This window comes from Mercurialis annua, linkage group LG5, assembly GCF_937616625.2.
Source record: "Mercurialis annua linkage group LG5, ddMerAnnu1.2, whole genome shotgun sequence".
Classification (NCBI taxonomy): Eukaryota; Viridiplantae; Streptophyta; class Magnoliopsida; order Malpighiales; family Euphorbiaceae; genus Mercurialis; species Mercurialis annua.
Window position 1 is genome coordinate 2,470,717 of NC_065574.1, and position 26,977 is coordinate 2,497,693.

At 31.9% G+C, this 26,977-nt stretch overlaps 2 protein-coding genes and 1 long non-coding RNA gene across 4 annotated transcripts; 1 reads left to right on the forward strand and 2 right to left on the reverse strand.

Annotated features, from left to right (window-relative positions):
* Positions 1-1,295: 1,295 nt before the first annotated feature.
* LOC126682915 (uncharacterized) lies at positions 1,296-2,146 on the reverse strand. The gene is made up of 2 exons (XR_007641558.2): positions 2,089-2,146; positions 1,296-1,928 (listed from the first exon to the last, which is right to left on the reverse strand). It is a non-coding gene; the product is annotated as an uncharacterized LOC126682915 (long non-coding RNA).
* A 400-nt stretch (positions 2,147-2,546) lies between these two features.
* LOC126681009 (homeobox-leucine zipper protein ATHB-15) lies at positions 2,547-9,022 on the reverse strand. 2 transcript variants are annotated; one of them, XM_050376363.2, is made up of 18 exons: positions 7,980-9,020; positions 7,572-7,731; positions 7,210-7,310; positions 7,020-7,110; positions 6,545-6,640; positions 6,338-6,451; positions 6,167-6,250; positions 5,919-6,074; positions 5,755-5,829; positions 5,493-5,599; positions 5,232-5,424; positions 4,843-5,028; positions 4,661-4,741; positions 4,296-4,430; positions 3,886-4,211; positions 3,553-3,658; positions 2,929-3,078; positions 2,547-2,833 (listed from the first exon to the last, which is right to left on the reverse strand). In XM_050376363.2, exons 1-18 carry the CDS (start codon positions 8,192-8,194, stop codon positions 2,687-2,689), a joined length of 2,523 nt encoding a protein of 840 aa, XP_050232320.1. In that variant the 5' UTR covers positions 8,195-9,020; the 3' UTR covers positions 2,547-2,686. The 2 variants fall into 2 exon arrangements, with proteins under 2 accessions (XP_050232320.1, XP_050232319.1); XM_050376362.2 differs by having other exon boundaries at positions 3,886-4,430; positions 7,980-9,022.
* A 7,342-nt stretch (positions 9,023-16,364) lies between these two features.
* LOC126680671 (uncharacterized mitochondrial protein AtMg00810-like) lies at positions 16,365-22,365 on the forward strand. Its single transcript, XM_050375832.2, has 2 exons — positions 16,365-16,517; positions 21,394-22,365. Exons 1-2 carry the CDS (start codon positions 16,365-16,367, stop codon positions 22,363-22,365), a joined length of 1,125 nt encoding a protein of 374 aa, XP_050231789.2.
* The last annotated feature ends 4,612 nt before the right edge of the window (positions 22,366-26,977 follow it).

Sequence of the window (26,977 nt, forward strand, 5' to 3'; positions counted from 1 at the left end):
GACCGTATAGTTAATGTATTAACCGTTTACTATCAGTTTACTAAAAGATAATTTAATTTACCATCAGTTTACTAACAGTTTACTAGTTTTACTAAAAATTATAGTTAATTTATTAAATATAAAGTATAATTAATTTATTAACCGTTTACTAACATGTTACTATCAGCTTACTAAAAGATAAATTAATTTACTAACAGTTTACTATCGTTTTACTAAAAAATAAATCAGCTGTTAAAATTTATAAATTGAAAATAATATAAAAATTTAAGGATATGATAAAATATTTCATATGAATTTAAAAATAAGTTTATAACATGTTTAACATATATTTACTAATAATTAGTTTACTAATATTTTACTATCAATTTACTTAAGTTTTACTAATAGTATTACTAAAAAAAAATTAATATCAATTTACTAATGACTTACTATCGATTTACTTAGAAATAACTATTATAAAATTTATTATAATATAAAATATGTTTATCAATGGTTTAATAAACATATATTTACTATAAGTTCACTAACAGTTTACTATAAATTCACTAAGAGATTACTGATGGTCAACTATCAGTTTACTTAAAAATCAAATTACTATTTTTCATTTTTAAATTATAAAATATTAAAATGAATAATTACTTAGTTTATCAAATAGTATTATAAAAAGTGTAATAAATTAATTTCAACTTTATTACTTTTATTTTATAATAAAAATAGATTTTTTATTAATTTACTTAAAAAATAAATTTACTAACGGTTTATTAAAAAAATAACTTAGTTTACTAACAATTTACTATCAGTTTACTAGTCGTATTATAAAAAAGTTTGCTTGAGCTTGTGTTCCATAAGAAATTCTTGTGCAACTTTAAGAGTGAAGTATGGGGCAAATCTTACATTCATTTGTTATACTTTTATAGTTTGTTAAACACGCAAACATTTCATTGAAAACCATTAATTAGAATGTAATAAACATTTCATTGACTCAATTTTTTTTTATTTTTTGTGAACTGTATTAAGCCTATATTGTTTAGAGAAATATAATCTCTCATAAACATTGCATCAAACACTTTGAAGGCCAATTTTGAGTTTTGATAGCCAATTTTGATTTAACCAATTCGAATCCTCTCGACTATGTAATTTTTTCAGTTGAATTGAAAACAATATTACCAGAAACAAAGTCAAACCCATTATTTAATTTAATTGAATTGAAAACAAAACATATATGACAAAGTAATAATAATTATAAAAGGAAGAGCAAAAATCAAAAGCAAAGCACCACAAAATCATAACCATGGTAAAATAAAGAAACAATTTCGTAAGATAGTGGCCATTTAGTTTTGCAAAGGCTGACACTAGTAAAAGCAAACTCATTCAAATCCTTAACTTTTCCAAACATTATTTCAAAAATCTCGCAAGCCTCTAAAGCACGCCGTTATATGCATATCAAGAAAATCATACTAGCCAATGTAACCTCATTCCTCTAAGACATTTTGTCAAACACTTTACGAGCCTCCAACATCATACTGTTGTTACATATTCGATCAAAGACGAACTTGGCTTTAATTAAACAACCACACTTGACATAAAAATTAACAACACAATTAGCAGGACAAATGCAAGAAGAAGAAGAAGAACTTTTTATAACCAGAGCGTGAAGAGCCATGTCTTTGTGTAGGATTTTTTGATTGGTAAATTGAACGAGAGAATTATAGAATGAGCAATTCTAAGAAGTTGTCGAGCTGCCGCAAGACACCAACGAGGCCAATCATGGCAACACCTTCCAAATGAGCTTCAGAATCATCTTATATCAGCAGCTCTGTAAAAACCTATCGATCGACTAAACTCGTACTCATTTCTTATCTGAAACGTCGCCAACAACAAATCCACTGCCGCTGCATCCGATTCCTTCCAACATAGAGAAAGAAGAACTGGAAGGGGAAAATCAACCATCAAAAGCAGCAAAGATATGCCAAATCCAAGCACAATCACAAGCCCCATATTAGTAAAAAGATTAATCGTAAGAAACAAACAAAAAAGATGAAATATAGAACCTATAAACTTTGTGTCGTATTTTTGCAAGAAAAGAACCTGGACGGTGCTGTTGAGAATATTTAGGCCTTTTGTGGTGCTGGGCCTAATTTCCTCTATATTTAACTGAAACAATATTTATTAAAATTACTCATAACTGAACTAAAATATTTTTATTGCATGTTAGGATAGCCAACGCAAATAGATACATTTTCAAAAGGCTTATTATATGATCTAAATCTTTTTTATTTATTATTATTATTTATAACCAAACCTTTTAATTTTTAAAATGTTATTTTAAAATGGTTGCGATTGTGTCTCAATATCAATTTGGATAAAATATGGACTCAAAGTGTCTTGCCATATAGGTTCCTAGCACTTAAAAAGAAATCAGCTGAAAGCAAAGTAATTACAATCCTGGACCTGGTGATTATACTGTCAGTACAACAACCAAAGTCATTTTTATAGGAACATCAACATGGTTCCAGGTTCCAACATTCAAAATAAAGTTTAGGATATAAAACAAACGAACTAAGGCATGGTGCCTTGTAGGTACTTCTATGTAATCCAACGTTGTCGTAGATAATAGATAAACAAACCAACAAAACAACATATACTTCTAGAGTTCTGTCTCTATTACCAAACTTCACTGAGTTCCTCAGACAAAAGACCAGTTTACGAACATAAAGCAGATGCAGTGCGCGTTTTCTTCTTCATTCAACACCTTCCACGCCACTGCTCTTTCATACGAGACTGGTCTCCCCATGCTCGACAAACATATACCGCCTTGAAGACATGCAAAACCCTAGCACAAGAAAAAAAACATATAAGACGAAGCATACAAAACGTATCGGCATAATGAACGAAGCATCGCAGCAGGATGACAAAAATTGTTTAAACCTGTTGCATTATCTGTGGAAATTCGGAGCAAAGAGTCTTTCGTCCGTGATCATCAAATATCTTCTCTAAAGTAATGTCTTGCAATGCAACTAAAGTTGTCTCCAACATGTCAAGTCCCGCTTGATTTGCAAAAGTGAAGACCGGCAATGCCTGCATTTGCAATAGCCTTTAGATCAGACTGGCTCGACAAGGAAATAATCTAGAATTTGATGAAATTGGAAATAGAAATGCCTATGCATCCAAAGTTGTAACTAATCAACAAGATGCTAACCATCATTAGAGCTTGTACAGTTGGCAAGACTAGATTATAGATTTGAATGTTGATAATGACAAATGATATTATTTCCTCAAATTCAATATAATCGTTGAATAAGGAATTTAAAAAAAAAAGCAACTATAAAGAGTCTTTGGCACAGAAAATGATGATGCTATAATAGTTAACTAGCAAAAATTTACTCGATGTATCTTAAGAGGATCATGTTGATTCTGAATAGTCCAGTCTTTCTGAGAGTTATACGACAGATTCACAGTGGTATTTGCTAGACTACAAAGATTCCTAATTCAGGTGGTCATATCATGACATCCACCAAAAACAGGATAAAAAAGTTTATTTGTCAGGCGCACCTTTAGTGAGCAGCACATAATAGCATCAGAGTTATGCCATAGCGTTTTGAGTACAGATTCGCCTCCTTCACTGCCAGTTTTGAGTAAATCTACACCCAAATAGCACCTGCAATGTTTTGAGCATGCCATGAAGCAAAACAGGAATCTGAACACTTACAGACCAAAGAAATTCAAACTGCTTAAAATATGAACAATATATCGATTTCTCGCAATCAAGCACAAGCATCAAATGAGTAACATTTTTTCCATTCGTCGTCGAGGATTTACCTTAAACAATATATGCCAGTTTCATACTATAAAGCCGTAAAAATTGGCGACATGTGCATGACATACCTGTAACTCTGGCAGATCCAACGAGCAAGTGTCTGGGCTTCCGGAGTGCCAAGTGGTGTTCGAAGTCCAGCATGTGACCCCAAATTAGAAGGAGAGAGTGCTAATGCAACTCGTTGAACAGAAGATATAATGCTCCGAACATATTGACGAGCCATTGATGCTACATGTTCTTGCATATGGCTCTCAAAGGCAAATTCGAATGCAATCGTCATCACAGATCTTGTAGATCCAGAATTAGAAGAATAATCGGTTGACGATTTGTTTCCAGCGGGTCCAATTTCAAGAGCAGATGCAAGATCCAGTGTGCGATTTGGACTAGATGCTTCCTGCATCATTAAAAATTGGGTAAGCAAAAAGGCTCTGAAAAAGGTAGGGAATAGAATATCAATGTAAATAAACTCATAGCTTACCTTGGGAGAATCAAGGGGAATAATACGAAAACCAGAAGGCAAAAGAGGTGCATCGTCAGCAAAGGATGCATCAATGGGAGCAAATATAAGTTCAGCACAGGTGCCCACAGCATTCTCATCCATTCCACTGCAAAGCTGTCAAATCAAAAGCAACAGGGAAAGTGAGCCATAAAGCCAAGACCAATAACAATGTACAAAAAGTAAAGGGTGCTCATGTGCTAGGAAAAATATGACAATAGGCGTGCAGTAAATACCCATCCACTTTCATTTCACATTCAAAATGTAAAACACTGACCAGAACAATTAGCTAATGAATCCAAAAAATATTTATACAAGAAATATTAAAGTACAGTTACAATGCTTGCCTGCAAAAGAAACATGTCTCTGGGCATTATTGGATCCTCAGGAGAACTGCCAACACCTTCCAACTTAATGACCTCCAAGAACTAGTTAACCGAAAGAAAATTTGCTCAATAGGTAGAGATAAAAAAGAAATAGTGAATTAGTATCATTGCATACAGATATCCATTACTAGCATCTCGCTGACCTCTTCATGTTCAACAGTATGAGCAAGTGGAAGTATGACTTGGCCTCCAAAACTACCAACTCGAGTCCCTGGTAAGCTACAAGGGCCTACTTTAATAGCAGCAGCTGAGTATGCATCAATACTGTTGTCAGCCCATTCCGATCTATGCTCTCGCAAAAACCTAAGAAGTATTGCAGGAGGAACATTCTGAAGAAGGAAAAGCACAAAAAGAGAGAATTACTAAAAGTTACAGACTGCCATAAGATAAAAGAACAATAAAATATTTAAGTATGATTGAAAGTACACGCAACAATTAAGGGATTTAGTGTTACAACTTACAGCAACATTTACTTCAAATTAATTCAATGAAACAAAGCCGAGCTTTGGAATAAAAAATTGGGAATTCTAACCTGTAAGAGCATTGATGCCTTGGCACATAAAACTGCATTGCTGACAGCTGGAAAGCCATTATTAAAGGAGAGATTTAATCCCATCAACTTCTCAGGCGATGTATTTACAAGGATAGTCACATCATCCATGCCATCATTTCCCATCATTGACCATCCTTCATCGGTAAACCCATTAAGAGCCTCATTAAAACCCCTGCCGTAAGGATATGTTAGTTACAATTGAAGGTAAGAACTATCAGACACACTCAGAAAGGTACTAACCTGCTCAACCTCTGGCTTAATGCTCGCAGTGCTGCAGGTCGTCTGCCCCAGTTGGCCACGTTAGATTGAGAAACCTCCTGAGCTATCTGCCTTAGCTGGCGCAGAGCCTGAATGAAAATGTAAAAGACATAGTAAGCTATGAATCTTACACTTGCTTCAACATAAAACAAGAAGGCCCTCATATCAACTCAAAATTCAGATCTTAGGTTTTTAGTGATAATACTAAATTAGTAATATGATGAAAATCGACTAATAAGCATACCGCCATTGTTGTCTTTTGAGCAAGTGCTGTTGATGATTCATACAGTGGCCTCAGAACCTCAGGCACACTCCAAGGCTAGTTAAAAAATTAAAGATTCACATCAACATTCATTTTACTATCAGCCAACAAAATGAAAAAATAAAAATTATGCAATGACAATGTACCTCTAAATCCAAATGGTCAACTATGTGTATGATTGAACCACCCCCTTCGCAAGGTCTTATAAGGTAACCGCTTGGTAGCATTTCGGCTCTCACAAAATGCTGTACTGGTGGCATGCTCGGGCCATTTTGAGTATTTTTAAGTGATCTCTCACAGATCTAGATTATGCATCAGAGTTTAAAATGGACAAGAGTGTTATATACAAATGGCAGAAGGAATAAATAACAAATCCAAATATTTAAGAACATACCACAAGGCTGCCGTCTTCTAAACCAGAAGTGTAACGCAGCAACCAAAAGTCGCGAGCAGGAGCCAATGTTGTCGGAGCATAGAGCTACAATGTATAATAGGAATAGTTCTTACAGCAATTCCAATATAGGATCCAAAAAGACATTACTAATAAAAAATGAGTAACAGCTACCTGCATGTACAACAGCTCAATAGTTCCACCATTGGCGGTAGGCAGTACATTCAGCACATCCACAGCTCGGCAATCACGGAACCATGATGGCCGATCCTTGAGGATTTCTGCGACCTGCAAAGTTTGTATTGCAGCACATTAGTGTTACTAGCTCATTGAATCGAAACATGAGAATGGAAGAGAAGGAAAGAAACGAAATACACTTACCCTTGTCGGTTCTAGACCAACTAGGCCACAGGCTCGTGCTGCCACGCCAGTGCAACCATGAGAAATAGCAATGATTCCAATGGAATCCGGACCAGGCTGCGCAAATAAATATTTGTTTTGCAGTCAGAAAAAAAATTAGTTATAAATTAATACAATAAAAATATAGTTTTCATGGTTGATCTAAATTATAAATAATAAAAAGGAACTTATTTGCCTGCATAATAAAAATTAGGATTAAAAGGGCAATGATCAGTATACAAAGACAGTCTATGACATTTAGACGTGCAACTATTACAGTTAAGGTTCCAAAGTTCAGCTCAGTCTAAGCAAGTCATTGATTCAACAATCATATACGTTTTGCAAAAAGAATTTAAAAGAAGAGATATGAATGCAAATTTTTTTAACTTTTATAAGGAAAAGAGTTGTTAATAAATAAAATACTTGAAAACAAAAAATGTATAAAAAACTAAAGTACCTTCATTCCAGGCATTTGGACCCACTCTATAGCAGTTCCAGTGGCCTTTGAAAGAAACTCTGTTAAAGTCTCTTCTGCAATGGACAAAAGTCTGGAAAAAAATACAAAGCATGAATTCAATTTTTTAACACCCGCCACAAAAGTTGTCAACGATAACAGAAAAAGGACCCAACGACTGCATTCCACTAACCCTGCAGGACTAGCATCCCTTGGCGGATGCTGAGGAGTCAAGTGGTGTTGACCGCTAGTCACCACCGATTCACAACTTGTATCTTTGGTTGGAAGTGTTGTCTGCAAGAGAAAACAATCACAATATCTTAATCCATAGTTCAAGAAATATTTAATTGTATAGACACATCAATAAAAGAATGCATGTAGACCCACTTGACTCCTGACACAAATTCAAAAAAGAGAAGTGCATTACTTGAGTCTGAAGATGAATAGAGTGAAATAAGTAATTTATACACAGATCTATCGTTTTGTTTTTTTCTTTTGTTGACGACATTTACAATTACCATAAAATAAATGTAACATAAGGATTTGAATTCTTACATTTTGGGTATGTTGGCGAAAGTAGCCATTTTCATACACCAGATGTGATACTTGCTTCTGCAACCTATCATTTTCCTCCATGAGAAGCTTATTCATTGCCGTCAGCTTCCTATTCACCGCTTGAAGGCGGGAGGCCTCTTTCCTCTGCTTCTCTCTACATCTGAAAATTTAAAAACGGGAAGAAAAAAGATCAAACACATTGTTATAATAAATATTTTACTCACTAAAAGATCGAAAGTAACTTTTGTCAGCTTCATTAAATTTTCCCACAAAAAAACAGATAAACATTTAACTTCTACCACTTCCTATGAATAAATTTAAGCCGGTTACAACATTTTCCAAAACAAGAATCAAAGCAAAGCAAATAAGAAATTGCTTGAATGAGAAACTTAGCAATCATCAATATACCTTCTATTCTGAAACCAAACTTTGATTTGTTTCGGTTCAATATTAGAGAGAATCGAGCACTCCCTAATGAATTGCTGACGGCGAATGGAGCTAGGTTTCGGACAGTCGTGATAGAGCCTCTCCAGGGCTTCGACCTGCTCAGGTGTGTACCGGACATATTTCCCATTGTCCAAGTTAGCTGCAGCTTGCTTACCATCCTTGCAGGACATCGCCATCTCCCCGAATACAAAATCCCCGAAAACCACAAAATATCTTCACCAACACCCGAAACAACTGCACTTCCTTGAATCTTCCCCTTGCTTCCGCAAAACTAACTCGAACTCTAGCCGAAACTCTTACAACCCGATTCAAAACATCCGCACATAGCCAACCAAAACCCAAGTAGCTAACTTTCCTTCAATCACAACAAAACCCTCCTCTAATCACTCACTACCCTAAAACTCAATCAACACTGCTCATTACAAGAATCTAAACCAAACCCTAGATAAAGTTTATCCTCCTTAATATCAAAATCTTACCAAAACACAAACCTAACAGCACCCAAAATGCAAAAACTTAAAACAAATGGGCACAAACTGTAAAAAAACTAAACTTATGTAAACCTCCATACACACAAATACAAGAACAAAGCAGAAAAATTTGACTAAAAGAACTTCAAGATCAGACTAACTAATCAACACCCAGATAAAAAGAAGTTAACTATAGTATCAAATCAATCAAGAGATCCAATGAACAAGCCAAAACGGTACCGTATCAGTGATCCAAGCTCCATAAACAACCGTTCCCAGCAGCCTCAGAAACATTTTAAGAGTGATAAAGTTTGAGTCTTTTTGTTTGCTACATGTGAATTGTGTTTGGAAAACCAAAACCCAGAACTCAAAAACATAAAAAAAGTGGAAAAGAGTAAAGTTTTTGAGTTTTTTTTAGAGAAAGAAGAGATTTTGAGTGGTTTTGGTTGGTTGGTTTTGGGTTTTTTGAGGTAATTGTTTTGTGGGTGTAGTTTTGTGATTGGTTCGTCACTTTCAGCTACAGACATAAAGACTACTGTGCAGAGGAAATATTGTAAGAGTTTCTTTATTGGTTATGGTTTTTTTTGAATGGGTGAGGGTCTTGAAATGACGAAAATAGCCTTGTTTCAGCTTTTGTGGGGTTAAATGTTATGCTATGTTGCTAAAAAAAAAATACTTCGTAGGTTAAAAAGAACGTTTGTGAGATAAAATGAACCATGAGTAGGTTAATGTCCAACATTTAGAATTCAAATGTTAAGTTTGAAGGCTACAATAAACAGTAGAATTCAGATGTTAAGAATTTTTTGGCAGTGACTGGCACTATTTAAATTTTTAAGGAATGTATCTCGTCTTACTCTGTTTCAACTATAATTCAGTGGTTTTAATAATTCGTCTAAGATATTAAATTTGAAGTGTAAACAAACATGAAAACATCTTAAGCAAAACAAAAAACTTGAATTATTAAAATTATTGAAATTGAAGTACAAACAAATATTGTAAGTTCTTAACCGACTTAAATATCTCCTCATGCTAACTTAAAATAATAACACAAAACATACTAGAAAAATGAAAAACTCTAAAAACAGAGTAATGATATTTAAAAAAATTAAAATAATAATTTTAAAAATGAAAATAATTCATAAAAGTAAAATTGGGATTAGGGGTAAAATGGTAAAGGTGAGAGGGGCATATAAAAAGGAAAAAAGCGGGAATAGGGAAATTATAAAAATAGGAAAGGCATGGAGAGAGAGAAGTTGGCGTGGGTTGCAGAGGACACCATGATGAGTTTTTTTGCATGCGTCTCGATTCTTAAAGCTGAATTCCAAATTTTTAAATTTAATAATTAACTATTCTTTTTTTAAAACTTTTTTTATTAAAACGCCTAAATTTAACCAATAAAAATATGTTATGTCATTATCATGCGCAGACAAAAAAAATAGGTCAGCAACTCCTTGGATTTATCCTATTTTAGATTTGTGCCCCTACATTGGATTAGCTGTGAATTGTGTATATTAGACGATAAATGTTAACGGTTAGGGTTTTTGCAGAATAAATTACTATGCGAATCTTAATCTCTTTACTTTAGAATTAACCATGTCTGAATCAAATTTTAGCAACATCATATAAATAAATAAGGATAAATTCATTAGTACAATTTATAAAAGGCCTAATGTCTTAAAAAACCCCGACCTTTTAGCCTCTTTTCAATCATATCCTGACGTTGAAAATTTGTCAATTTTACACTATTTTGCATTTTTGTGTTTCAATTGTACCCTGAAAAATTAAATTAACGTCTTTTGCGTTTGGAAATTTGTTTAAAACATTCTCCATGTCTTGCATATATTAATTGTATATTTTTTAAAATTTATTTAAATTTAGTTAAATTAATTAAGAATTTAAATTAGTGTTAATTAGATTATGGTTTTTAGTTAGTTTTTAAAAATAAAGGACTTATTTGTACTTTTTTGAATAAAAAAGAATTTAATTTCATGTTTAGACTTAATTAATTGAATGATTTCATCATTTAAGTAAAAAAATTAACAAAAATTAAAATATTGGGGTACAATTGAAAACGGAAAATTCAAAAGTGGGTAAAATTGACAAATTTTCAACGTCGGGGTGGAATTGAAAAAAAGTTTAAAGGTGAGGGGTTTTTTAGTGATTAGGCCTTTATAAAATATACTTACTCAAATTGAATTAAATTCACATGTGGTGATTAGAATGCAGTGACAAAATCTATACAATTTCTTTGGGTTAAGGTAAAAAATGACCCTAATGTTTACCATGTGACTCACATTCACCCTTAATATTTTTTGAGTCTCAAAAATAATCCTAACATTATTAAAGTGGAACAAATATACCCTCCGTCTAACGGTAGTGTGTTTGAACGTTAACTCGGCTGATGCGGCATACAATTAGCCGTCGCCCTAATGTTTTTGAAATCTCAAAAATAACCCTAACGTTACAAAAGTGTAACAAATATAACACTAACTTATAAAAGTATACCAAATATAACCTTTTACCGTTAGACGGAAGGTATATTTGTTACACTTTGGTAAGGTTAAAATCATTTTTGAGACCTAAAAAATATTAGGGGGTAATGTGAGTCACAGGATAAACATTAGGGTCATTTGTGTACCTTATCCCCAATCCTTTTTTTTCCTTTAACATTGATAACTTGCGGATTATCATGGTGGTTTTGAGCTGGGTGCGGTCCACAAAACTCACCTGAGATCCGAAGAACGACCGTTAGAAGGGCGCCGGAATAAAAATCTGGAACACCTTTTCGACTGCTAAGTAAGTATGAATAATAAAAAAATAAAAAGTAAAAGAATATGAAGCATAGAGTAAAAAGAGTATTAACTTTAATTTTATCTATTTTTAGGATTTATATAATAAGTGATAATGTGGCAGTAAAAGCATACTTTTAGTGATGTAGCTTTGATTGGTAGGAGACCGAGTGTACGTTGCAGACATGTTTTATTTTTTTTTATTGTGAAATACGTCGGCACAGTATCAAGGTATCTCTAATAAGAGGTACTTATTGTCAAAAGATGTTCCTTGTCACGATGTTGGTGTGTGTTTTCCATCTTGAGGTGACTTGCACTCGGCCCAGTGTTTGCTCGGTAATACTAGTGTTAGTGATAATAAATCTCAGGTGAGGGGTGTATTAAGTAAACGTCTATTTGGTGCAATGGTTAATCCGGTATGTGGCTGTCTTTAGTTGTTGTTTGCTTATTGGGCTTTTGTCCTTGGTTACTCGGCTTGGGTTTTCGCCTTTTTGGTCTGGCGAGCTTTATATTTTATCGTTGGATTTTTGCAGCTGTTCTATTTATCTTGTTATCAATCACTATTTATATTTTATAAAATAAATATAAATATAAATGTATACGTCTCTTCACTGCCCATATAATATAAATATTATAATTCTAAAGTTGTTACAATTGTATTTCAGTTTAATTTCGATATAAAATTAACTTAAGTAAAATATGGATAAGTCATAAAAAAATAAATTCTTAGTGTTCGTAAGAAAAATTAAAACTATAATTTTAATAAAATATTTCACAACGCTTACACCATTTAAGCTTCCTCTCACTGTCGTTAACTTAATTGTTGCTTATCACGTCCTTGATTTTTTTTTCTTATTGATTTCAACCAAAACCATTATCTTTGAAAATAAAAGAATATAAAAATAATCCATTTAAATTTATTAATTTAATATTCTCTCTGTCTCTCTAAAAATAAAATCATTTCTCTTCTATTTAAACACAATTCAAAACTTTTAGTTTGAGGAGGTGGCTTTTTGACCACTTTGGCCGGAAAACCACCTCTTCCATCACTTTTTTTCTTGTTTTCTTAGCTTATTTCGCTTCAATAATTACTCTATGGTTGAAATAAATTGTGTTTTTTGTGAGTTCAATTTGAAAAGCACTTAAAAAATCATGTTTGTTTCATAATTTTTTTAAGTTGTATATGTAAGATCATACATTTTTTTAAATGGGTAGAATCCATCCCTTGAGGATTTGCATAGTTTGCTTTTATATGTTTTTTCTTTTGAACGAACGATCACTTTATCCCTTAAATTTGGCATAAAGTACTAGAAACACCAAATCAATAAAACAAGATCGCTTTTTTTACCCTGAACTTATCAAATTTGGTATAAAAATTTCCTCCCCACTCTCACGTAAGAGAGTGGGATACACTCTCCGATTTTGATAGTGATTTCATTTTACCGATGTGGTTTTTTATAGAAAAAAGTTTAAAATAATTTTAATTTTTTAAAAACATTGTAAATTAATACTTAATAATTAAAAAAAACAATTTAATCCATCTAATTAAAAACTTAAAATGATTAATTAATCCTTCAAATTTTACATTATAACAAATTAATCCGCTAATTTTTTGTAATTTTTTTTAATTTGGAGAACAGGCCAAGAGAACTGTTCTTTCTCAAAACAGACTTATCGGTCTATTTATCATTTCTATTAAGGAAGTGAAGAAAAATTCTTTATTTTTTTAATGGAAGTAAAGAAGATACTTATATGAGTCTCTTCCTTACTTTCTAATGGAAGTGAAGAATCAATTTTCTTCGCTTCCTAATAGATGTGATGAACAGACCCATCTAGATGTGTTCAGATCCGCTCTTCAAGGGCAGATCTGTTCCTCGATGAGCAAATTTTTGAGGAGCTACTGCTCCTTTAAGAAGATGAGCAGCAGCTCATCTTTTTCAGCGATTCTCAATGGAATACAAAAAAAATAAAAAATAAAAATAAAATTTAAAAAGACTCTTAGATTTATTAGAATATAATTGTGTTTAGTTAGTGTTTAAGTATGATTAATTAGTGTAAATTAAGGTTATTTATAAATTTATTTTTCAATTAAGGTGCCACGTCAGCTTAGGGAGGGGGGGGGTGGGCTGACCCGGTTTTGCCAAGTTCAGGATAAAAGTGATCCGTTTTATTAATTTAAATGTTTTTCATATTTTTTGTCAGGTTTATGGGATAATGTGATCCTTTGTTTTTTTTTTTTTGAATTGGAGTCCTTTATTTTATTTTGATTGAAAGTAAAGTCTCTTAATTTTGTTCGATCGTTCTTGAAGTGTCTAGAAAAATATAAATTATTACAGAAAAATATAATTAAAAACAATGCACGGATTCAAACGTGTATTTTGTCAAATAACAACAACCAGCTTACAGTTACATACATGCATTTCATGATGATATAATGTATTTCAAAGTATAATTTTTTACACATTTATCTTCTTGTTTTATTTAATACAGATTGTATAGAGATATGAAATGAAATGAAAAGATATGATATGACATATGGAAATAGATAAATGTAGTAAACAATAAAATTGGTGGGTATATGATGTAATGTGAAGGTTAGGGAACAGATAAGGTGTTAGCTGAACCTTGTCGTTTTGATGTGTCTGGAGAAGAGAATTGATGGATACCGAATCCTATTTTACTTATAATGGAGCCGAGTCGCAGGAGATCTATTCTCAGACGACACTAGGGGTGTGCATTCGGTTAAACCGAACCGACCGAACCGAAATTTTTGGTTTTTTAAGAAACCGAACCGAACCGAAATTCTGAAAAAATTTAATTTTTCAAACCGAACCGAACCTGTCGTTTCGGTTGGTTATTTCGGTTCGGATCGGTTTTTCGGTTCGGTTTACGTGTAAAAGTGACTGAAATTTTTTTACTCTAAAAACCGAACCGAACCGACCAACCGAAAATATTCTACTTTTTCAAACCGAACCGAACTTGTCGGTTCGGTTCGGTTATTCGGTTTCGGTCGGTTTTTGCACACCCCTAGACGACACCAGACTCCCGCCCAAAGGGCCGAATCCACCGGATTCACCTTGACTGGAATACATCATTCGACATCATAAAGACTGAATCCCTGAGAACTCGGACAAAGCACGTCGACCCCGGGATTCGGATAAGATCACCAAGGTCTACGCATATTCGGAGTTTCTGTCCTATTTGGATACAGATTCCAACTTAGGAAGATAGCCTCCAACTTAGAAAGACGAGACTATTTAGGAATATCTTCCTAAATAGGACTCCTGTCTGAATAAGGAAGGACACTCCTAATCAGGGTCAAACTCTACTAAATAGGAATCACTCTCCTATTCCATATCTACAAGGTATACATTCAACTACTATAAAAGGAGATTGAGGTATGTCTAAACACACAACTTATAACTTATAACAAATACAATTATTATCCCTTAAGCCTAAACTGACTTAAGCATCGGAGAGCTAATCGGACAAACCGTCCGATTAGCCATCTACACTGTTTTGCAGGATTAACGCCGTCGAGATGCCGGAATCCATCAATTGGCGCCGTCTGTGGGAAAAGCTTAACAATTTCAAACTTGAAAAAGCTTTTCTGAACCCAAATAAATTTTTATTGAAGGATGGCATCCAACGGGACTAACCTGAAATAACAATATATAGATCTAACAGATCGAAAGAGTTGAAAGAAAAAACCTGCGTCGTAATTAATTGGTTGGCCAAAATTAATTGGTGTCCATGAAGCATATGTAATTGATAAGAGAAGCACGTGAATATGGGAATTGAAAAAACGAAAAGGAAGCAGGTAATATCATATTATTGATGGAAAAAAGAGAGGATAAAGTGATTAATTATTATGAGGGAGGCATGCACGTGGAAAAGGAAGCCCCATGAATGAAGGAATTTGACAGAGTTCATATTATGTTGATTATTGCCCAAATTCAAAGGAAGCAGGAGGTTTAATAAGCATGACTCTTTATATTTAAAAGAGATGCAGGTCTTCGGCCGTGGAATGGCCACTTAAAAGCACGTCAAATTACTGGATTAGACAATATTTTTGAGACACTCATGCCTCGTTCGAAACACTATAAAGGAAGCAATTTTTGATAAATTTGAAGAGTCTCGAGAAAACTCCAATAAACAATACTGCATTCTGACGGAGGATTTTCTAACATCATCAAAATCACATTTGAAATTGACGAATCGGAGATATTATCTTATTATCAACGGTAGTTAAATCACGATAAGTCTTTCTTTCCAGAATCTATTTATTTTGCTTATGAATCTACTTATTTTGATTCTAAAATATCAAATAGAGAATAAAGTATAGTTTAAATTTCACTTTTATATGACTTCAATTATTATGCTTTTAAATTGAAATTTGATAAATACATTATATGATTGGAAAAAGTATATGAAAAAGGAAGAATAAAGTCAAATAAAACTAAGAAAAAAAGAGAGATATATTCGGCCCAATCCTAAAAGGATAGATTCGGCCGAATCCTAAAAAGATAGATTCGGCCGAATCCTGAAAAAAAAACCCAAGAGGGAAGAAGAGACGAGATGTCCTAAATACCAGAAAACTAGGCGAACAACGCCCAACAAAAAATAAAGAACGAAATGGATCGAGAGGCGAAAAGTGAAGCGACCCAAGACGCAAAGAAGGAGATGTTTCGAAAGACAAACCGAAGGCGAAACAAACATATAGATGGAGAGAAAGTTTTGATCAAGAGCAAAACCAGTCCAAAAACCGAAGGTCAAAATGTCCTAGAAAGCTGAAGGAAGAAATCGCCCAAGAGACGAAAACGAAAATTGAAGAAATGGTCCAAGAACCGAAGGTTAAGATGTCCCAGAAGGCAAAGGAAAAAATCAAAATTGAAGAAACGATCCAGAAACCAAAAATTGAAGATCAAAAAATTAGAGGAAACACAACCGGAAAAATAAAGAAGAAGGGCGTAATACCCCTAAAAACAACAAAGCAAACGAGGAAAACGGAAGGAATGAGGATAACAAAGACAATGCCAAAAGATCACAGAGATACCATCCGAAACAGTGAAAACTAAAACGAAGCCATGAGCGGACCAAAAATTCAAGAAGAGAGAACGAAGGGAAAATACTCCAAGAAAAGCAAAAGAAAAGGAAGAGCAAAAGTAAAAGAGCCCCACACAGTCAATCTAAAAAGAAAAATTAAGAAGACAAAGGCGAATCCTCTGAATTTGCACATCGTAGTAAAACCACATATGTAGCGGATATGGAAGAAAATATAGTCAAGGCGTTAAAGAACATCAAAACTGAAGAACTCGACTTGCACGATGTGAAACTGAAGTGCTCACCCCTATCAACACAATAAAAGGAAGAACGAAACGGCCCTAGAGGCGAAGAGCGAAAAGACCTGAGAGACAAAGAAAAAGTAGGAGAAGGAAGAAACCGCCCAAGAGGCAAAAATGAAAATTGAAGAAAAAAACCCCAAGAGGGAAAGAAGAGATAGATTCGGCCGAATCCATGAAGAAAACCCGAAGAGGGAAAGAAGGATGAATAAGGTAGAAGTCAAAAGGCCCATCATCAAGTATAGACTTTTTGTTATACCCGATGGTGTCAATCGCCCGTCGTCAAGTATAGACGTTTTGTCATACCCGACGGTGCCAATCGCCCATTGTCAAATATAGACGTTTGTCATACCCAATGGTGCGAACTATCTTTAATTGATACAACGAAGCAAAGCAGAAAGGAATCGGAACAAATAAAGGCGAAACGCCAAAAAAACAGAGTATAGAATTACTCTAAAATAAAGACGAAACGCCTAAAAAACCAGAGTATAGATTTACTCTAAAATAAAGGCGAAACGCCCAAAAATTAGAGTATATATTTACTCTAAAAATAAAAGCAAAATGCCAAAAACAGAGTATAGATTAACTCCAAAGGCGAAATATCAAAGATCAAAATCAACTCGAAGCAAAATAAAGCGAAAGGCGAATCAACTAAATAAAGCAAAATAAAGCGAAAGACGAACCACCAAGAAATAGAGGAATGCGAAAGCAAGATAAGCGCCGAAAAATAAGAGAAATGCGAAAGAAAGGCAAAACGCCAATCAAAAGGAATGCGAAAGATCTCAAAACAGAAGATCGGGTCTAAAAATGATTCGGGTAAAAATAAAGCCAAGAGCCCAAATAAGGCGACTCGCCCAAATCAACGAATCATAAACAACTCGCCCAAATCAGAAGAACAAATCTAAAAAAGGAAGACAGTCCGCCCGAAAAGAATTAAAATCAAGGAAAATCGACGAAATAAATTGAATGACCTGATCTCAAAAACGGGCATAAATACCCTATGAGATCAGCGTATTTGTGGAGGAGCCTGAAGGACTCATATATGTAGAAAGAAGAAAACAACCCAAAATAAAAAAGAATTGCAAACAAGAAGAGTCACCTCGAAGAAACAATTACTCATTAAAAGAGTAAACATCAGCTAGAATAAAAGACTTCGATTAATGAAGATAAAGACAAGCACAAAGAACACAGGAATGTTGAAATATGAAAACCAAGAAAGGAAGAATAAAGATCTCAACAAAGAGGAAAAGAATAAACAAATAAAATTCAAAAGGCCGATGGATCGAATCACAAAATTGATTGGAAATTAGAAGACAATTGAAGAAATTTCAAGAACACAAAACAATCAAGACATGAACAAAGGAATACCTGGAGATAAGCCATCAAAATAAATCAACGAGATTCACCAAGAGTCTCGCCAAAAGAAGAAATCAAACACGAGAATTAAATATTGAAGATGAGAATAAAGGCAAAGCTACTTTCGAACAACCAAGAGTAAAAAATGAAAAATGAAACAAATACAACAGTTTAAAGACAAAGGAAGATAGAACGAATGCACTTCAAAAAATAACGAATAGATGAACGACACATGCGAAAAAGGAGAAAAACTAGAATCTTGTTCAAGAAGCAAAAAGGAACGCCGGAATACAAAACGACTCGCCTCAAATAAAGCTAAAATACTCCAAGGCATAAAATACCATGACGTCAGCTCACTTGCGGGAGGGCTAATGATGGATACCGAATCCTATTTTACTTATAATGGAGCCGAGTCGCAGGAGATTTATTCTCAGACGACACCAGACTCCCGCCCAAAGGGCCGAATCCACCGAATTCACCTTGACTGGAATACATCATTCGACATCATAAAGACCGAATCCCTGAGGACTCGGACAAAGCACGTCGACCCCGGGATTCGGATAAGATCACCAAGGTCTACGCATATTCGGAGTTTCTGTCCTATTTGGATACAGATTCCAACTTAGGAAGATAGCCTCCAACTTAGAAAGACGAGACTATTTAGGAATATCTTCCTAAATAGGACTCCTGTCTGAATAAGGAAGGACACTCCTAATCAGGGTCAAACTCTACTAAATAGGAATCACTCTCCTATTCCATATCTACAAGGTATACATTCAACTACTATAAAAAGGAGATTGAGGTATGTCTAAACACACAACTTATAACTTATAACAAATACAATTATTCTCCCTTAAGCCTAAACTGACTTAAGCATCGGAGAGCTAATCGGACAAACCGTCCGATTAGCCATCTACACTGTTTTGCAGAATTAACGCCGTCGAGATGCCGGAATCCATCAAGAATCATTAGATTATATATCATAATTTATCACATTCACTTGTTAATTAGAGATAATTATATAAACAAAAAAATATTGTTATTAGTTCATATTATATGATTCTTTTTTTTTCATCCCTTTATAAAACAGAAGAAAAAAAAGACATAAAATTAGCAATTATTAATGCTTCTTTTCTTGGGAATTTCACTTTTTCTTTTTCCTGAAAAATTTCAAGCAATTTTTTAAAAATATATTATAATATAATAATGTTGTTTTTATTTTTAAAAAAATATCCTACCTTTTTAATTAATAGTTTCGCATTACGTGCTATGCACGTGGCTCATAACGTAACTCCTCAATGAACATATTAGCAAATTTATTATAATTATATCAATTTTTTACGTATCATTAATATTAAATTAGTTAATTAAATTTGTAAAAGTAAACATAATATATTCGGTTATTAAATTTTTTTCCTAACTAAACGTATTTTTTTTTTGGTTTTATAATAACCATAATTAAATAATTAATTTAATTTTATTAATAATATCTTTAAAAATAATAAGATAGAATTTAAATAATAATATATTGACCAAATACAGTATTTTAATTTTGTAGTTCAATCAAACTAAAATATAGGTATTTCTACTAATTTGGAGACAATTTAGTTATTTTTTACATACTAAAAATTAAATTGGAGATAATTTAGCTACCTATTCTAATTAGAACTTTAATTAAAATAGTGATTAATTAAATAACTAATTAGTTAATGACTATAAAACCTTTATTTAGTAGTAAACTGAAAAGGATTATTCAGTAAATTTGTCTGTTCCTCCCCATCCGTGCTTTTATATATAGTATAGATTTGGTTTATATCTTAAATTTTTAAAATTATCAATTTTATTTTATTTTTTATTTTCAATTTATTTGTACTAATTCTTTCAAATTGAAATTTTTTTATTTAAAAAATGTAGATATATCATTCAAATTTGACGTGCAGTACTGCAATATCAATAAACTCTTAATATTTTAAAATATATAAAAATATGAGACCACTTATATTTGAATATTTCTTCAAAATAAAAATATTTTAATTCTAAAATTTAATACGATTGAAATTGAAAATTAAAAAATAAAATAAAATTAGTAATTTGAAAATTTAAAAAATAAATGGTGTTTTAAAAAGAAAATAGATTATTTTTAAACAATTAGGCCTAAATATAAGTATGAAAAGTGTATGAATGATGTTACTTATAGTTCCCAGGTCACTACTCCAATAATCATTCATAAGAAATTGATGTTTCTTTTTCAAACAGCAATAATATTGTTGTTCTATCCTCTTAAAAAACCAAAGAATAATAAAAAGGTCAATTTAAAAGAAAGCAACTTTTTATGCAATTAAATCCTTATTTCGCTTATGTGGGGCAAAATTTATCGCTAGCAATGAAAATGACTGGGTCAGCAAGATTTATCCTTTATAAGTCGATTACATAACAGTTTCAAATTTTAATAATTGAACTAATTAAGTAATTATATGTGCAACAGTGCAAGATAGATAATTATATTTAGTTTGATAGAGAAAATAATAAAATCAAAACTGATAAAAAATGCAAAAATTTAAATAAAAAAGCAATTGATTCGAAAATAGACATAATTACAATAAATCTTTTAAATTGAAATGTAATTGTAAGATTAAAAGGTTTTTGAATTAAAAAATGATTATTTATAAAATAATTTATTTAATATATATATATTAATTATAAATATCTAGTTTTTTGGTTTTATCGTTATTTTAAATTTAAAAATCAAATTAAACTAATTTAAAATAAATATTATCATACGTAAACCGTAATGACCATTTTCGATTTTGGTTTGGTTTGGTTTTTCTGGTAGTCCGGTTAAGGTGCACACCTCTATTGATGACAATAACATTAAAGTCAAATATGAAAGTTCTGAAATGCAATCTAATAAATAAAAAATGTCAAAGATAACTAAATCATATAAACTCTGAAGCAAGTTTTAACGTAATTAGTATTAACAGATGCAAAGAAGATGAGGATTTGTCATGGAGAGATAAGGTTGGTTAACAACACATGGAGTGATAAGGAAGCATAACAAATCCTCACCAAGATCAGCATTATCATTATCTGGTATAACAACATAGATAATAAGGAAGATTATAGTTCAGCTCTCTCACAAATAAAGATGTAGTTCAACTCAATAAGGATTGTAGTGATAGAGTTAGCATACATCTCAAACTCTGTACAACTGCTCCCTCTATATATTTGTACCGATTATATTCAATAAAAATTATCTTTGGCTCACGTTTAATACAACAGTAAATGGTATATCATATACTCTAAATTTCTTCTTGGTATCAAACTCAGTGTGCAATAATTTATCTCACATTCCTCTCACGGCACTTTAATCCTTCTCTTATATGTTGATGATATGCTCCTAACTGGTTCAAATTCGCAGGTGTTGGACAACTTTATCAAATTATTGCACACTGAGTTTGCTATGAAGGATCTAGGACGCATTCACCATTTTCTTGGCATTGAGATCGCGCACACAACTCATGGAATGCATCTTTCTCAATCTCACTATGCGCTCACCATTCTTGAAAAAGCTCAAATGGTAGACTGTAAACCGATGAGCACCCCCCTTGAAGAAAAAACCAAGGGTCTTGATAGCAATATTATGTTGGATGACGTTAGTTTTTATCGCAGTATTGTTGGAGCTTTACAATATCTTACCCTTACTAGGCCTGATCTTTCATATAGTGTTAATTTTGTTTCACAATTTATGCATGCCCCTACCATATCTCATCTTAAAATGGTTCGTCGAATTTTGCGATATGTTAAGGGTTCGATTCATCTTGGTCTTGATTTTACTTCCCACACTACACTTGATCTATCTGCTTTTTCTGATTCAGATTGGGCAGGTTGTCCGTCAACTCGTCGCTCCACAACTGGATATTGCACCTTCCTCGGAAGTAATCCTATCTCTTGGTGTGCTAAGAAACAACAAACTGTCTCGCGCTCTAGCACGGAAGCAGAATATCGTGCTATGGCACATACTGCAGCTGAAGTAACATGGCTGACCTTTATTCTCAAGGATCTTGGTGTATCTCTCTCTCAAACACCAGTGCTTTATTGTGACAACCTCAGTGCACTTCATATGACTATCAATCCTGTTTTCCATGCTCGCAGCAAACATATTGAGCTTGACTACCACTTTGTTCGTGAGAAAGTTGCACTTGGTCTCCTTGTTACAAAACATGTTCCTACTACCTATCAAATAGCTGATGCACTTACGAAACCACTACCTAAAACTGCCCTTAATTATTGCTCTTTCAAACTTCGCCTCCGGCCCCGGCCAAGTTTGCGGGAGGGTATTAACAGATGCAAAGAAGATGAGGATTTGTCATGGAGAGATAAGGTTGGTTGACAACACATGGAGTGATAAGGAAGCATAACAAATCCTCACCAAGATCAGCATTATCATTATCTGGTATAACAACATAGATAATAAGGAAGATTATAGTTCAGCTCTCTCACAAATAAAGATGTAGTTCAACTCAATAAGGATTGTAGTGATAGAGTTAGCATACATCTCAAACTCTGTACAACTGCTCCCTCTATATATTTGTACCGATTATATTCAATAAAAATTATCTTTGGCTCACGTTTAATACAACAATGGTATATCATATACTCTAAATTTCTTCTATTAGTTGGTGCAGCAGAATTGCATTAACTAGAAAAGAAAGCAAATTTGACTGACTGCAACTTTAAATTTCTTGCCCCGTCAGGATTTATTATGTGATGGCTATTATTTCCTAATGTGTCCATTGCTTCAGTTTCTGTTTTGAGGTTCATTTCATCCCTTTTGTCTTCACTTTTAAGGAATCTAAAATTTAAAAATTTGATAATTAAATGAGGCTGCAATCGCAATTGAAAGCATCACTCAGTCATTATGCTTGTTTGGATTAGAGACTCAATTTGTGATTGTAGCTATTAGTAGCTGATAATCCCGGCCACGGTCCGGTTTGGGCATACAATCGGTCAAAATCGATCAAAGCTATGGTGAAATAAGTTTTAGGCCGGTTCTGCATATCTTGATTTGTCAACCGTTTATTCTGGTGTCGAACTAACGGTTATGCTTCCGAACTGAATACTGAATAATTTTTAAAGAAGAATGAAACAATATACTTATTGGTATGAAGCAATTATCAAATTGATTTTTTCTTCATTCGTTCTCCGATTAAATTTTCTGAATACACTATCACAACCGAACATATAGATTAGATATTTTTATTTTTTGAAAGAGATTAGATGAATTAGAAGAACGGATCTAACAAGAACATCTAAACATTAAATTCAAATTTGTGTTGGGAAAATGATGATCAGAGTCGTCTGATGAGACCAGATCATCATCATTACTTGTCATCAAACTCAATTTGTCAAAATCTACTATTAGCCCTACAAAATCTCCATACTATTAGGATACTATTAGGCCAGATGCAATCATATCCACCGTCCATTCCTAAAATAAAATAATACTGCAAAATTTAGTTTTTTATGGTAGGTCCCATAAATGGGATGACTTAGAAATTAAAGTCTTTAATGCTGAGCTGGTTGCTGATGTGGCAAGGGAAGTGATGATGGGATAGGACTGCCTGCCACCATATTTAGTCGGCGGCAGCAAAATAAAATGTACTACTGTTTTTACAGCCTTCATTAACAAATCTCTGCAAAATTTGGTTTGTTTACATTAATGAATGAAGTGACCTTTTTGTTTTCTATTTTCATTTTTTTTCCTCAAGAAAAGAAGCAAAGTAAATTAAAGAATATAGTTGATATTCAACAAAATAAAAATAAAGTAAGTAAAATAAATTACCAGTCCTATAGGGTGAGCAAACTATTTATCCGATCCAAACTAATACAAAATTTATTTTGGTTTGGTTAAAATAATTAAAATAGGTTGGTTTTATTTCAAATTATAAAAAATATGATTTTTAGTTTGGTTTTTACGGAAAATTCTTATCTAAACCCGGTACATGAGAAATTCATGAACCAAGCCAATCAAATGCTAGAAATATAATTTTTTTTTTCTCACTTCACATTTTGATGCATTTGATTGGCTTGGTCCATGAATTTTACATGCACCGGGTCTAGGTTAGAATCTTCCAGTTTTTACTAATGATTAACCGAATCGATCGAAAAACCAAACTTTAAAATAATATCATATATATGTGTATGTGTGTAAATAAGTAAGTAGTTTACTTATTTAAATATAAATATAACATGTGTGTATATATACATCTATCTATCTATAACTATTCTATAAGTGTGAAGGGGGGGGGAACAGGCAAAATTACAATGTTAGCCTTCAATAAATTAAAAATTTACAAAATTAGTACAAGTTCAATTCTAAACTAAAGTAGTTAAGTAGGAGTCTAGCTTTAATAAATTCAAACGAATAAAACTAAAAATAATTAATTAGGAGTTTAACTTTAAAAAAATATAAATATAATTATAGATTGTAATTCTCATTTTGGAGAGTTTGAGCTAAACTACAAGTTTTAAGTGGATGATGTTGATTAAATTGACCCTTATCCAATTTCTTTAGAATCCGGAGTATTTTCTAACAATCTTCTTTTGTATGGACATTGTAATTTAGCTTAACCTCATATTAAAAAACACCATGTCAGTAACTAAATTTTAATCTTCAATTACTAAATAGTTTATAAATATAATTAAAGATAATAAATTTTACTTTGAAGAGTTTAAGCTAAACTGCAATTTATAAGTGGGCGATGTTGATTAAGTGGACCCTTACCCGATCTCTTCATTGCTCAGTATTTTACACCAATTTACTTTCTTTTATGGACAATTGTAGTTTAAATTAACTACAATAGGGATTTGCTTCTACATATATACTTGCTCTTAAAAATATTAACACAATCAATTTTTTATTTCAAATTTATTCTATGATGGATGATGAAGAAAATTTCAATAAGCATCAAGTTGAAATTAATAAAGATGAAAACACACATTCTCCAAATCGGTTTAAAAAATTGATTGATGACAAGGTGATTGTGTTTTTTTGTATATAATAGTAATTTTTAATTATATTTGTTATATAATTTTATATATATGTTTATTCAATTATTGTGATCTAAGTTTGATTATAATTTAAGGTTACATTGAAAACCAAAAGTGCAACAATTGAAAAAAAAAAGTTATAAACTGGTATTTGAATATGTTAATCCTAAAATAGGACACTGAGCAATTCAAATCCCTCTTTATTTTTATATATGATTATAATTATATATTAGGTAGATTTCATTTAGGATTTAGAAAAATAAAAATAATTACAGAGTATAAAACTACTACTAATCCTTATGTACTATTTTATAATATCATATATATAAATGAATATGAATACACTTTTTTTATATATAATATCATATTTAATATTTTTATGTTATTTAATTACTTATTTTAGAGTGTTTTATTTTTTTGTTAACATTTTAGTTTTAGAGGAAATATTATTTAATATAACGAGTCATTCTCAATAATTTAATTAATATTTAATATATACAACGCGTAATATAAATATCATGCACAATTTAAGTTCTCAAATTAAATAAAAACAATTTATAATAATTTATTAAAAACTAAATATTACATTAAACAATTTAATTAATATTTAATATAATAACGGGTCATATAAATGTAGCTCACGTGCGTAGCACGTGGCGAAAAACTAGTACTATATATAAAAGCACGGATGGGGGGGGGGGACAAGCAAATTTACTAAATAATCCTTTTCAGTTTACTACTAAATAAAGGTTTTATAGTCATTACCTAATTAGTTATTTAATTAATCACTATTGTAATTAAAGTCCTAATTAGAATAGGTCGCTAAATTATCTCCAATTTATTTTTTAGTATGTAAAAAATAACTAAATTGTCTCCAAATTAGTAGGAATACCTATCTTTTAGTTTGATTGAACTACAAAATTAAAATAATATATTTGGTCAATATAATATTATTTAAATTTCTATTTTATTAATTTTAAAAATATTATTAATAAAATTAAGTTTAATATTTAATTATAGTTATTATAAAACTAAAAGAAGAGTAAATTTAGTATGAAAAAAATTAATAACTGAATATATTACATTTACTTTTACAAAAATTCTTAACTAATTTAATATTAATTATAAATAAAAAATTAATATAATTATAATAAATTTACTAATATGTTCATTGACGAGTTACGTTACGAGCCACGTGCATAGCACGTAATGCAAAACTAGTATATAAAAATAAAACCAATCTGAACTGAAACCGATGCTAAAGTTTGATTAACAGAACCACAATTTTGTATAAATTTTTGGTGCGGTTTGGTTTTAATTTTTTCCCTTAAAATATGATTTGGATTTGAATTTTAATAAACCAAATCAAGCCATACTCACCCCTACATATGTTTCCGTTTGATGTACTAATTTATTTGTAAGTTTATAAATTAATTCAATTTTTAATCAACAATATATATGCGTTGGACAATATTATGTTAAGGTCATGTGTTCATCCCTTTTAAAAGCGCCTCTTCTTTTCAATTATATAAAAAATGATCTAAAATGATTTTTTAAGAAATATTTTCAAGAGAAAATAAATTTTGAATTTCGTTTCGAACAAAGGGTCAATCTAACTATTCAAACGTGTATCTCGGGATCAATTATGTTATTTTTGTCATTTTTAGTTAATTGGATCTCCTAATTTGTGTTTCTAATCATTTATAACTTTTTTTAGTCAGTTAGATCATCAAACTCTCTTAGTTTAGGTCCATCAACCCCTAATATGCATTTCAGATGCAAACTGATTTGATTCCGAAACACTAATTCGAAGAACTAATTGACTAAAAGTGATCTATTTGATCCCGAAATATAAATTTGAGAATTTAATTGATTAAAAAAATTTGAAATAATTTATTTGACTATGGAACACAAATTTAAGGGCGGACTGACCTTTTGTTCATTTCATTTCC